General features: G+C 48.5%; 1 protein-coding gene across 2 annotated transcripts in view; it reads left to right on the plus strand.

Annotated features, from left to right (window-relative positions):
• Window positions 1–13,871, plus strand: part of HOOK2 (hook microtubule tethering protein 2) — a 153,883-nt gene that overhangs the window by 129,224 nt on the left and 10,788 nt on the right. The window contains exons 1-4 of one of the 2 annotated variants that reach the window (XM_073654301.1): window positions 1,179–1,404; window positions 3,530–3,615; window positions 3,771–3,843; window positions 4,020–4,070. In XM_073654301.1, the coding sequence (XP_073510402.1) occupies window positions 1,357–1,404; window positions 3,530–3,615; window positions 3,771–3,843; window positions 4,020–4,070 (258 nt within the window). In that variant the 5' untranslated portion in view covers window positions 1,179–1,356. Of the gene's footprint in view, window positions 1–1,178; window positions 1,405–3,529; window positions 3,616–3,770; window positions 3,844–4,019; window positions 4,071–13,871 lie in introns of those variants that run through there. The other variant, XM_073654300.1, reaches the window with a different exon arrangement.

Raw genomic sequence — 13,871 nt, forward strand, 5'->3', positions numbered from 1 at the left:
CTCGGCCGGGGGCGCAGGGTCAGGCCGCGGCGGACGGCTCGGCCGGGGGCGCAGGGTCAGGCCGCGGCGGACGGCTCGGCCGGGGGCGCAGGGTCAGGCCGCGGCGGACGGCTCGGCCGGGGGCGCAGGGTCAGGCCGCGGCGGACGGCTCGGCCGGGGGCGCAGGGTCAGGCCGCGGCGGACGGCTCGGCCGGGGGCGCAGGGTCAGGCCGCGGCGGACGGCTCGGCCGGGGGCGCAGGGTCAGGCCGCGGCGGACGGCTCGGCCGGGGGCGCAGGGTCAGGCCGCGGCGGACGGCTCGGCCGGGGGCGCAGGGTCAGGCCGCGGCGGACGGCTCGGCCGGGGGCGCAGGGTCAGGCCGCGGCGGACGGCTCGGCCGGGGGCGCAGGGTCAGGCCGCGGCGGACGGCTCGGCCGGGGGCGCAGGGTCAGGCCGCGGCGGACGGCTCGGCCGGGGGCGCAGGGTCAGGCCGCGGCGGACGGCTCGGCCGGGGGCGCAGGGTCAGGCCGCGGCGGACGGCTCGGCCGGGGGCGCAGGGTCAGGCCGCGGCGGACGGCTCGGCCGGGGGCGCAGGGTCAGGCCGCGGCGGACGGCTCGGCCGGGGGCGCAGGGTCAGGCCGCGGCGGACGGCTCGGCCGGGGGCGCAGGGTCAGGCCGCGGCGGACGGCTCGGCCGGGGGCGCAGGGTCAGGCCGCGGCGGACGGCTCGGCCGGGGGCGCAGGGTCAGGCCGCGGCGGACGGCTCGGCCGGGGGCGCAGGGTCAGGCAGCGGCGGACGGCTCGGCCGGGGGCGCAGGGTCAGGCAGCGGCGGACGGCTCGGCCGGGGGCGCAGGGTCAGGCAGCGGCGGACGGCTCGGCCGGGGGCGCAGGGTCAGGCCGCGGTGGACGGCTCGGCCGGGGGCGCAGGGTCAGGCAGCGGTGGACGGCTCGGCCGGGGGCGCAGGGTCAGGCAGCGGTGGACGGCTCGGCCGGGGGCGCAGGGTCAGGCCGCGGTGGACGGCTCGGCCGGGGGCGCAGAGTCAGGCAGCGTGTCCGACACGTCAGACCTTTTCATTCTATCCCCAAAGAAATAAAAATAAAATAAAACAGGCAAAACCTAAGACACCCCTCGTTTCAGTACGGAGTCCACGAAAGCCCCCTCACCAGGAAGTGTTGTCCTTAGCAATCTGCGAACGCAGCTTGCCGATTGGACAATTTTTAGAAGTGGGCGTTTACTTTACGACTGCCTGATGTATACGGCATACGTGAAGGCTACGGTGGCCGGTGAGGGACAATAACGGTTGAAATTCGCCTGGCGTGGCATCTGTTGGATGTCACGTATGTTCAGAAGGGAAAAGAACCGGTGGATACAGCGGAGATGAGCGGCAACAGGAGAGGGGAGCAGAGCGACCCCCTGCTGACATGGGTAAGCGTCCCCGGGGATGGACACTTCTGTCAGAGGTTCTCCTGCTGTTACTACATTGCTCAGTGTCTGCTGTCCCAGTGGTCGAGGTGTGGCCATACAGCGCCCCTAGCAGTGATCGTCCCTGCACATCTAGTGCTGCAGGATCTCAGCATCATGTGCAAACCTGGCAGCTCAGCACAACTCACGTTATAGTGTCCTCCACAAAAGGCCACCGACCCCTGCAGCCTCTCATCATTCACCCCTCTGGCTGTTATAACCTGCTGTGCTGTACACGTGATGCAACAGTCACATCAGTTTCTGGCAGCGTTCCTGAGGAATCTTATCCCAGTCCTCCCGGACAATGGCCTCCACGTCACTAATGCTCTAGGGATTCCTTCACAACCAACAAAGATTTTCTATGGGTTAGAAGTCTGGCGGCTGTGACTGCCCCTGCGGTCCTCATAACCCAGCCCCCTGCCGCGCTCCCCTGTGGTCACCATGGCCGAGCCCCCCCCCCGCCGCGCTCCCCTTGTGGTCACCACATGGCCGAGCCCCCCCCCCCGCCGCGCTCCCCTTGTGGTCACCACATGGCCGAGCCCCCTGCCGCGCTCCCCTGTGGTCACCATGGCCGAGCTCCCCCCCCCCGCCGCGCTCCCCTTGTGGTCACCACATGGCCGAGCCCCCCCCCGCCGCGCTCCCCTTGTGGTCACCACATGGCCGAGCCCCCCCCCCGCCGCGCTCCCCTTGTGGTCACCACATGGCCGAGCCCCCCCCCCCGCCGCGCTCCCCTTGTGGTCACCACATGGCCGAGCCCCCCCCGCCCCGCTCCCCTTGTGGTCACCACATGGCCGAGCCCCCCCCGCCGCGCTCCCCTGTGCTCACCGTGGCCGAGCCCCCCCCCGCCGCGCTTCCCTGTGGTCACCGTGGCCGAGCCCCCCCGCCGCGCTTCCCTGTGGTCATCGTGGCCGAGCCCCCCCCCCCCCGCCGCGCTTCCCTGTGGTCACCGTGGCCGAGCCCCCCCCGCCGCTCTTCCCTGTAGTCAACGTGGCCGAGCCTCCCCGCTGTGCTCCACTTGTGGTCACCATGGCCGTGGCCGAGCCCCCTCCCCGCCGCGGTCCCCATGGCCGAGCCCCCTCCCCGCCGCGGTCCCCATGGCCGAGCCCCCTCCCCGCCGCGGTCCCCATGGCCGAGCCCCCTCCCCGCCGCGGTCCCCATGGCCGAGCCCCCTCCCCGCCGTGGTCCCCATGGCCGAGCCCCCTCCCCGCCGCGGTCCCCATGGCCGAGTCCCCTCCCCGCCGCGGTCCCCATGGCCGAGCCCCCTCCCCGCCGCGGTCCCCATGGCCGAGCCCCCTCCCCGCCGCGGTCCCCATGGCCGAGCCCCCCCCCGCCGCGGTCCCCATGGCCGAGCCCCCCCCCGCCGCGGTCCCCATGGCCGAGCCCCCCCGCCGTTCTCTGCTGAAGACATTTCCTAGCCCCCCTGTCGCGCTCCCCTGTGTTCATCTTGGCCGAGCCCCCCCACCGCGCTCCACTTTGGTCATCATGGCCACACTCCGCTGGAGACATTTCCTAGCCCCCCCTCCGCACTACGCTGTGGTCATCATGGCCAAGCTCCCCCGCCGCGTTCCACTGGGGTCATCATGGCCGAGCCCCCACTCTGCGTCACTGGAGACATTTCCTAGCCCCCGTCATCAGGTTGTTCTTCTTATTTGTAGGGTTTTGTGTATGTTGGAGCCGACTTCTCTTGCGCTTTTGGGTCATTAGAGGCGACTTCTTGGGGTTCGGACAGGGAGACCCTCGGAGTTCAGTACAATCTGAGACCTCAGCGCTGTCACCACCACATCTGTTGAGGACGTCTGCAGCCTCTCCAGGGGTTTTGACCTCCGGCCTCCTCAGGAATGTGGTGGCAGCTGGTGATGGCCTCCTCTTCCTGCCGCATCCAGGTAGTGCACCTGGTGTCCTCCATTGCTGATTTATGCAGGCGTATTCCTATAGTGGCACCACAATGCCCAGCCTGACCTCCTGCCTCTGAGGCTGACGCTCGGGTCGGGGCAGCCTGACCAGGTTCTGCAATCCGAGCAGAGATTTCGTGACTTGTCCCCATCGCAGTCCTGGAGAATTAACCCCGTCCTGTATCTTTCCTCCATAGATACAAACATTTCAGGTGTCTGGTCCATGTTCGTCCTACCAGGACCTGGCGGGAGGACTGGCCATCGCCCAGGTGTTGAATCTCATGTGAGTACTTAGTAGGGGTTGGAATCCTAAGATCCCCGGGGAGGCACTTGGTGTCAGGTGGGCCATATTGCAACACTTGTCGCTTTACTGCATCTGTGATGACTATTAATGGCTGCCACCGCTTTGTTTTGGGATCCTTCATTTTGTGTCTGCAGAGACTCCTCGTGGTTTAATGAAGCCTGGCTGATGAGGATAAAGCCCGACTCTGGTGATAACTGGAGGCTGAAGGTAAGAAGTGTGATCTATAGGAAGGGGCGCAGACCACCCGGACCCTACAGGGCGACATACACGGCTCATTGTCCGGCCAGAGAGAGGGGACAATGGCTTCTCCTGATTAATTATTCCGTACAGAAAACCGCCCGATCATACACTACTAACCAGTACTATATCCTCTCCTACATCAGGTCAGTAATCTGAAGAGGATCCTGCAGAGCGTCCTCGAGTATTATCAGGATGTGAGTATATTCTGTATACACAAAGGATGGTCTGTCCAGTTATACTTCTCATCACACCTAGGAGGCAGTATTATAGTAGTTATATTCTTGTACATAGGGGGCAGTATTATAGTAGTTATATTCTTGTACATAGGGGGCAGTATTATAGTAGTTATATTCTTGTACATAGGGGCAGTATTATAGTAGTTATATTCTTGTACATAGGGGGCAGTATTATAGTAGTTATATTCTTGTACATAGATGCAGTATTATAGTAGATATATTCTTGTACATAGGGGGCAGTATTATAGTAGTTATATTCTGGTACATAGGGGGCAGTATTATAGTAGTTATATTCTTGTATATAGGGGGCAGTATTATAGTAGTTATATTCTTGTATATAGGGAGCAGTATTATAGTAATTATATTCTTGTACATAGGAGCAGTATCATAGTAGTTATATTCTTGTACATAGGGAGCAGTATTATAGTAGTTATATTCTTGTACATAGGAGCAGTATTATAGTAGTTATATTCTTGTACATAGGGAGCAGTATTATAGTAGTTATATTCTTGTACATAGGAGCAGTATTATAGTAGTTATATTCTTGTACATAGGAGCAGTATTATAGTAGTTATATTCTTGTACATAGGAGCAGTATTATAGTAGTTATATTCTTGTACATAGGGGGCAGTATTATAGTAGTTATATTCTTGTACATACGAGCAGTATTATAGTAGTTATATTCTTGTACATATGGGGCAGTATTATAGTAGTTATATTCTTGTACATAGGGGCAGTATTATAGTAGTTATATTCTTGTACATAGAGGCAGTATTATAGTAGTTATATTCTTGTACATAGGTGCAGTATTATAGTAGTTATATTCTTGTACATAGGTGCAGTATTATAGTAGTTATATTCTTGTACATAGGGGGCAGTATTATAGTAGTTATATTCTTGTACATAGAGGCAGTATTATAGTAGTTATATTCTTGTACATAGGAGCAGTATTATAGTAGTTATATTCTTGTACATAGGGGGCAGTATTATAGTAGTTATATTCTTGTACATAGGGGGCAGTATTATAGTAGTTATATTCTTGTACATAGGAGCAGTATTATAGTAGTTATATTCTTGTACATAGAGGCAGTATTATAGTAGTTATATTCTTGTACATAGGAGCAGTATTATAGTAGTTATATTCTTGTACATAGGGGGCAGTATTATAGTAGTTATATTCTTGTACATAGAGGCAGTATTATAGTAGTTATATTCTTGTACATAGGAGCAGTATTATAGTAGTTATATTCTTGTACATAGGAGCAGTATTATAGTAGTTATATTCTTGTACATAGGGGGCAGTATTATAGTAGTTATATTCTTGTACATAGGAGCAGTATTATAGTAGTTATATTCTTGTACATAGGAGTATTTATCTTCTGTCTGGGTGGTTTCAGTGAAACCATCCTAAATATTCTTCTGACTTTTCTACCTTGTTTAGCACATTTTGCCCATACCTTTTACCTCTGTTCTGGAATGTACAGTGTCTAGGTGATGATTTTGTTTTTTGCTTTTCCCCCTCCTTCCTCCTTTCCAGCTCCAGGGCTTACCTGTAATCATCTCCTTGTCCTTCCCCTATCTCTACCTTCTGCTGCTGTATACACAATGGCACTTTTGTTGTGCTGGGTTTTCCCTATCTGGCATGTCATTGCTCTTATCTTTGTAAAGTCCTGTCCTCCACCCGCACTTCCTCCTCACCAGCTGGACTGTCCCATCCTGAGGAAACATGCCCTGTGATCAGGATGAATCATTATCCAGCCCTGAACAGAAAAAAAGAAAAATGTATATTTTTGTGCACAGCATATGATGCAGGGGCCACACTAAGGGTGCATATACAGAACCCCTCCAAAGTTTGAACACACTTGTTCATGCAATATCTGTGTTATTTTTGGAATGTGCACATTGTAGATTTTGACTGATGGCAACAAGGAGTAAAGGAACAGGAGTGAAACCAGCCAGAATATGTATTGCACCTTTAGATTACTCACAGTACCCCCCCCCCCTCTTTTACTCTGACGACAGCTTTACACCCCCTTGCCATTTCCCATCGGTAGACACAAAGGTTAGTCCATTTGGAAAATTACTAGAACCTTGAAGGTATCTTCAAGTGCAATCATGAAAACCATCAGTGATTGATGAAACGGCCTCTTATGAGGGTCACTGCCGCAAGATAGGAAGACTAAGAATTACCTCTGCTGCAGAGGATAAGTTCATCAGAGTTTCCAGCCTCAGAAAACGTAAACTGACAGCACCTCAGAAATCAAGTAGCAGGAATCTAAGAGGTAACACATATTCTGGTTTGTCTCTCAGGTGTTTCTTTACTCCATGTGTTCATTCATGTTTTTGCTGCCTCCAGTCAGAATCTGCAATGTGCACATTCCAGTAAGAACAAGGAAAACCATTGCATAACCAAGGGGTGTCCAAACTTTTCTCTGGTATTGTAAATATACTATATACAATAGGGCTGTAGTGCAAAGTCTGTACATCGCAGTCAGTATAATGGTCTGTTGAGCTGACGCTTTGCTACAGTGTATCAGCCAAGGGCTCAGAGGTTTAGCTCTCATAAGGCACCTATACATGTAAGAGAAAACCCGGCCCAGTCTGCCGATATCCGTTGTCAGTTCCGCTCATCGCTATTAAAGGTTCTAGGATTGCCTCTGGATGTACAGTGGATATAAAAAGTCTACACACCCTTGTTACAAGGCCAAGTGTTTTTCCATGTAATAAAATCCTACCAAGAAGAATCATTTCAGAACTTTTCCCACCTTTTATGTCACCCATAATCTGTACAAATCCATTGAGAAACAGACTGAAATCTTTTCAGGTGGAAGAAGAAAAATATGTATAATAATGCATTTGCATAAATCTGCACACCCTTACACGAATGCTTTAATAAAAGTCCCCTTTGAATTCCGCGCAGCACATCTAGAACTGGCGATTTTTGCCCATGCTTCCTTGTAGCAGCTCCACATCTGTCAGATTGCGGGGGCATTTCCTTTGTACAGCGCCCTCTTCAGGTCACCCACAGATTGTCCCTTAGACTCAGGTCTGGATCAGTCCAAAACTCTGATCTTTCAGGTGAAGCCGTTCTTTTGGTGATTTAGAAGTTGCTTTCGTGCTGAAAGGTGAAATTCCTCTTCAGCTTTTTAGCAGAGGCCTGAAGGTTTTCATGCAAAAATTGACTGATACTTGGGACTTAAGGTGGACTAAACTAAAGCCTCAGTTTCATCTACCAAAAAAGCATCTCCAAAGCACAACGCTGCCCCCACCACACCTCACTGTGGGGATGGTGATCTGCTGTTGCACAGTGTTTTCTTTGCACCTTTTGGAGTTATGGCCCCCTTAGTCTCCTCAGATATAGCAGGTTTCTTGCTTCTGTCAGACTTGCTGGAGGTTTTGGCAAAACATATCAGGGCTTGTATGTTTTTTCTTTTATAAGGAAAGTCTTCCATCTTACCAGCCTCCCCACTGGTGAACATATGAAGAATACAGGAGATTGTGGTCACATGCAGGACACAACCATTATTGCTCAGAAATTCCTGCAGGTCCTTTTAAGTTATTGTAGGCCTGTTGGCAGCCTCCCGAACCAATTTTCTTTTTTTTAATCAATTTTTGAGGGACGTCCAGTTCTAGATAATGTCATTGTTGTACCAAATTTAAGCCACTTTTTGATGATGTCTTCACAGTGATCCATGGTATATCTAGTGTCCTTTACTTTTTTTTTTTTTCTACCCTTCTCCTGACATAACTTTTACCTATAAGATCCCTTTGCTGTGTTGTCAGCTGTTTACGGCTTTTACTGTAAAATGCAACTAGTAAAATCCTTCGAGAACAGTGAAAGTTTCTATAGAGTTAATCAGAATCGCTGTAAATGATGGCGGCCGTGCACTGACAACTATGTAGCACCAGGGTAAGTGTGATTGCCTAATTCTGAACACCACAACATCCCCAGTTATATGAGGGTGCTGACACTTATGCAACCACATTATTTTAGTTTTGTTTTTATTTCCACCTAAAAATTCTCAGTTTATTTCTCAAAGTATCCGTACAGATTATGGGGGACATTTAAGGCAGAAAAAGTTCTGAAATGATTCTTCTTGGTTAGGATTTTTTTTAAATGATAAAACCTGGTATTATAACAGGGGTGTGTAGACTTTTTAATATCTATTGTATACACGTATACCATTCACTGACTGCAGGCGGAGATCTTGAAAAGGCAAAAACCTATAAATTACATTAATTTTTCTATTTGTTCAGGGTTTACCGTATAATATTTCCACAGTCCAGCGGGCAGGACACAGATAATTTGGGCAGTCTGGGAAAGTTCATGAGGTTGGGTCAGATCCTTTTTTTTCTGGCGGTGTGACCTTTTCTTGCACATGAGAGCGCACCCATCAGGACGTCTGACTTGCGTTGCTATTTATTGCTGCCACCTGGTGTTCACTGAGTGCAACTGCACATTGATCATGTGCCTGTTCCTTTAACAGGTTTCCTATAGATACAGTGCCTTGTGAAAGTTTTTGACCCCCTTGAACTTTTCTACCTTTTGCCACATTTCTGGCTTCAAACATAAAGATATAAAATTCTAATTTTTTTGGGAAGAATCAACAACAAGTGGGACACAATCGTGAAGTGGAACAAAATTTATTGGATATTTTAAACTTTTTTTAAAAATTAAAAACTGAAAAGTGGGGCGTGCACTATTATTCGGCCCTCTTGAGTTAATACTTTGTAGCGCCACCTTTTGCTGTGATTACAGCTGTAAGTCGCTTGGGGTATGTCTCTATCAGTTTTGCACATCGAGTGGATGAAATTCTTGCCCATTCTTCCTTGCAAAACAGCTCGAGCTCAGTGAGGTTGGACGGAGGGGGTTTGTGAACAGCAGTTTTCAGCTCTTTCCACAGATTCTCGATTGGATTTAGGTCTGGACTTTGACTTGGCCATTCTAACACCTGGATACGTTTATTTTTGAGCCATTCCATTGTAGATTTTGCTTTATGTTTGGGATCATTGTCTTGTTGGAAGATAAATCTCCGTCCCAGTCTCAGGTCTTTTGCAGACTCCAACAGGTTTTCTTCCAGAATGGTCCTGTATTTGGCTCCATCCATCTTCCCATCAATTTTAACCATCTTCTGAAGAAAAGCAGGCCCAAACCATGATGCTGCCACCACCATGTTTGACAGTGGGGATGGTGTTTTGAGGGTGATGAGCTGTGTTGCTTTAACGCCAAACATATCTTTTTGCATTGTGGCCAAAAAGTTCGATTTTGGTTTCATCTGACCAGAGCACCTTATTCCACATGTTTGGTGTGTCTCCCAGGTGGCTTGTGTCAAACTTCAAACGAGACTTTTTATGGATATCTTTGAGAAATGGCTTTCTTCTTGCCACTCTTCCATAAAGGCCAGATTTGTGCAGTGTACGACTGATTGTTGTCCTATGGACAGACTCTCCCACCTCAGCTGTAGATCTTTGCAGTTCATCCAGATTGATCATGGGCCTTTTGGCTGCATCTCTGATCAGTCTTCTCCTTGTTCGAGATGAAAGTTTAGAGGGACGGCCGGGTCTTGGTAGATTTGCAGTGGTCTGATACTCCTTCCATTTCAATATGATCGCTTGCACAGTGCTCCTTGAGATGTTTAAAACTTGGGAAATCTTTTTGTATCCAAATCCGGCTTTAAACTTCGCCACAACAGTATCTCAGACCTTCCTGGTGTGTTCCTTGGTCTTCATCATGCTCTCTGCACTTGAAACAGACCCCTGAGGCTGCGTGCCCACGTTGCGGATTACAAGCGTTTTTGATGCGGATTTTCCGCAGCATAAACGCTTGTAAAACGCTTGTCAATCCGCACCCCATGGTCCCCAATGAGAATCCGCAAGTTCTATGCACATGCTGCGGATTTTTCTGCAGCGTTTATAGTGCGTTCAAAAATCCGCAGCATGTTCATTAATTTTGCGTTTCCGCATGCGGAATTGCCTTATTCAATGCATGAAAAAACGCAAGGCAATTCCGCATGTCGAAAACGCGTGATAAACGCGTGCGGAATTCCGCATGCGTTTTTTCCGGGAGAGGACATGCGGAAATGAAGCAGAAATTTTCTGCTTCATTTCCGCAACGTGGGCACATAGCCTGAGCCTATCACAGAGCAGGTGCATTTATACGGAGACTTGATTACACACAGGTGGATTCTAGTTATCGTTACCAGTCATTTAGGACGACATTGGATCATTCAGAGATCCTCACTGAACTTCTGCACTGAAAGTAAAGGGGCCAAATAATATTGCACGCCACACTTTTCAGTTTTTAATTTTTTTTTAACCCCTTAATAACATCTGACGTACTAATACGCGTCTGTGCCCTGGGACTTAAGAGCCAGACCCGTATTAGTACGTCATCGCGATCGCGCGCGCACACAGGCTGTGCGGGCGCGATCGCCGCCGGGTGTCAGCTGATTGTCACAGCTGACACCCGGTACTATGTGCAGGGAGCGGTCCTGCACCGCTCCCAGCACATTAACCCCTGCGATGCTGCGATCGAAGTCGATCGCAGCCTATCGCAGCATTGCGGGGGCAAGGGGAGGTGATCGCAGATACTCACCTCCTCTTCCGGCTTCCAGCGCTGTCTGCAAAGGCTTCCCGGGTGTTGCCATGACGACCCGATGTCGTCATGACAACATCCGGGTCACCAGACAGCAGGAAGATTGTTTGGACATGCGCAGTGCATCTCCAAACAATCTTCTCCCTGTCCGGCGCTGACAGCCTGCATGGCACAGGGATGGTGCTGCATTCCTGTGCCATGCAGGCGATCAGAGAAAAAAAGTGAAAGTCCCATAGTGGGACAAAGTAATAAAGTATAAAAACTGTCAGTAAGTGAAAAAAAAAAAAATTGCAAAAATATAAAAAAAAAATAAAATAAAATAATCCATCAAAAATAAAAATATAATGTACCCATCAATAAATATTATTATAAAAAAAAAACAATAAAAGTATACATATTTGGTATCGCCCGGAACAACCTGACCTATAACACTGTCCCACTAGTTAACCCCTTCAGTGAACACGGTAAAAAAAGAAAAAAAAGAAGCAAAAAACAATGCTTTATCATCATACCGCCAAATAAAATATGGAATAACACGCGATCAAAAAGACGAATATAAATAAAAATGGTACCGCTGAAAACGTCATCTGGTCCCGCAAAAAAACAAGCTGACATACAGCTCCATCAGCCAAAAAATAAAAAAGTTATAGCTCTCAGAATAAAGCTATGCTAAAAAATAATTTTTTCTATAAAATTGCTTTTATTATGTAAAAGTGCAAAACATAGAAAAACGATATAAATGTGGTACCGCTGTAAACGTACTGACTCGAAGAATAAAGCTGCCTTATCACTTTTACCACACGCGGAACAGAATAAAAAAAAAAATTCCTGAATTGTTGGTTTTTGTTTATTCTGCCTCCCAAAAATCGGAATAGAAAGCGATCAAAAAATGTCACGTGCCTGAAAATGGCACCAATAACAACGTCAACTCATCCCGCAAAAAACGAGCCGTCAGATGACTGTCTGCCAAAATCTGGAAAAATTATAGCTCTCAAAATATGGCGATGCAAAAACTAGATTTTACAAAAAATGCGTCTTTTAGTGTGTGACAGCTGTCAGTCATAAAAACCCCATATGATTCTGGTATCGCTGTAATCACACCGACCCGAAGAATAAAGTCGTCTAATCACTTATACCGCACGAGGAACGGCGTCAGAAATAAACTCTTGGGTTAGGATTGGGCTAGGGTTAGGGCTGGGTTTGGGGTTAGGGTTGTGCTAGGGTTAGGGTTGTGCTAGGGTTAGGGTTGTGCTAGGGTTAGGATTGTGATGGGGTTAGGGATGTGCTACGGTTAGGGCTGGGGTTGGGGTTAGGGTTGTGATGGGGTTGGGATTTTTTTCAAAAGTAAGAAAAAAGATGACGATATGCGACTAGTGTTGAGCGCAAGTGCTCGCTACTTGAGTTTGCATCGGGTGCTCTGGTATGCATGGAGTATCGTGGGTATTTGAGTGACATGCTCGAGTCTCTGCCCCATATGCTTCGCGGCCAAAAAAACTTTACGGGGATTGCCTGCCATGCACGAGCGATCCCCCGCATGTTTTTTTTTGGGTGTCTAATAACCGTGAAACATGCGGAGCAGGGACTCGAGCATGTCACTCGAGCACACGCTGTACATGGTGCATACCTGAGTACCCGATGCAAACTCAAGTAGCGAGCACTTGCGCTCAAGACTAATGACAACTTATTCAATATGATGACCTAATGTTATCAAATTATGTGTCGTACCTCTGGGTTCAAAATGTTCACTATACACCTTAATAAAATCCTTGAGGGGTATAGTTTCCAAAATGGAGTCACTTGTGGGGGAGCTCCACTGTTTAGGCACATCACGGGCTCTCCAAACGCGACATGGTGTCCGCTAGCAAATTGAATGGAAAATCGGCTCAAATTGTTAGCGGACGCCATGTTGCGTTTGGAGAGCTACTGCGTGCACAAACATTGGAGCTCCCCCACAAGTGACCCCATTTTGGAAACTAGACCCCCCAAGGCACCTATCTAGATGCATAGTGAGCACTTGGAACCCCCAGGTGCTTCACAAATTGATTTGTAAAAATGAAAAAGTGAAAAAAAAAAAAACACTTTTTCATATTTATGAATCAATTTGTGAAACACCTGGGGGTTCCAAGTGCTCACTGTGCATCTAGATAGGTGCCTTTTGGGGGGTCTAGTTTCCAAAATGGGGTCACTTGTGGGGGAGCTCCAATGTTTGGGCACACAGGGGCTCTCCAAACACAACATGGCGTCTGCTAATTATTCAAGCAAATTTTACAATCAAAAAGTCAAATGGCGCTCCTTCCCTTCCGAGCCCTGCCGTGCGCCCAAACAGGGTTTTTTCCCTACATATTGGGCATCTGCGTGCCCAGGGGAAATTGCACAACAAATTTTGGGGTCCATTTTTTCTTGTTACCTCTGTGAAAATAAAAAAATTGGGTCTAAATTAACATTTTTGTGAAAAAAGTTAAATGTTCATTTTTTTCTTCCACATTCAAAAAATTCCTGTGAAGCACCTGAAGGGTTAATAAAGTTCTTGAATGTGGTTTTGAGCACCTTGAGGGGTGCAGTTTTTAGAATGGTGTCACTTTTGGGTATTTTCTGTCATAAAGACCTCTCAAAGTGACTTCAAATGTGATGTGGTCCCTAAAAAAAATGGTTTTGTAAATTTTGTTGGAAAAATGAGAAATCGCTGGTCAACTTTTAACCCTTATAGCTCCCTAACAAAAAAAAATTTTGGTTCCAAAATTGTGCTGATGTAAAGTAGACATGTGGGAAACGTTATTTATTAACTCTTTTGTGTGACATATCTCTCTGATTTCAGGGCTTAAAAATTCAAATTTTGAAAATTGCAAAATTTTCAAAATTTTCGCCAAATTTCCGTTTTTTTCACAAATAAACACAAGTGATATCGAAGAAATTTTACCACAATCATGAAGTACAATATGTCACGAAAAAACTGTCTCAGAATCAGGGGGATCCGTTGAAGCGTTCCAGAGTAATTACCTCATAAAGTGACAGTGGTCAGAATTGTAAAAATTGGCCTGGTCATTAACGTGCAAACCACCCTCGGGGCTTAAGGGGTTAAATTTTAAAATATCCAATAAATTTCGTTCCACTTCACGATTGTGTCCCACTTGTTGTTGATTCTTCCCCAAAAAATTAGAATTTTA

This window comes from Phyllobates terribilis, unplaced genomic scaffold (genome assembly GCF_046119375.1).
Source record: "Phyllobates terribilis strain yellow unplaced genomic scaffold, ASM4611937v1 Scaffold_11__3_contigs__length_659146591, whole genome shotgun sequence".
NCBI classification, from domain to species: Eukaryota; Metazoa; Chordata; class Amphibia; order Anura; family Dendrobatidae; genus Phyllobates; species Phyllobates terribilis.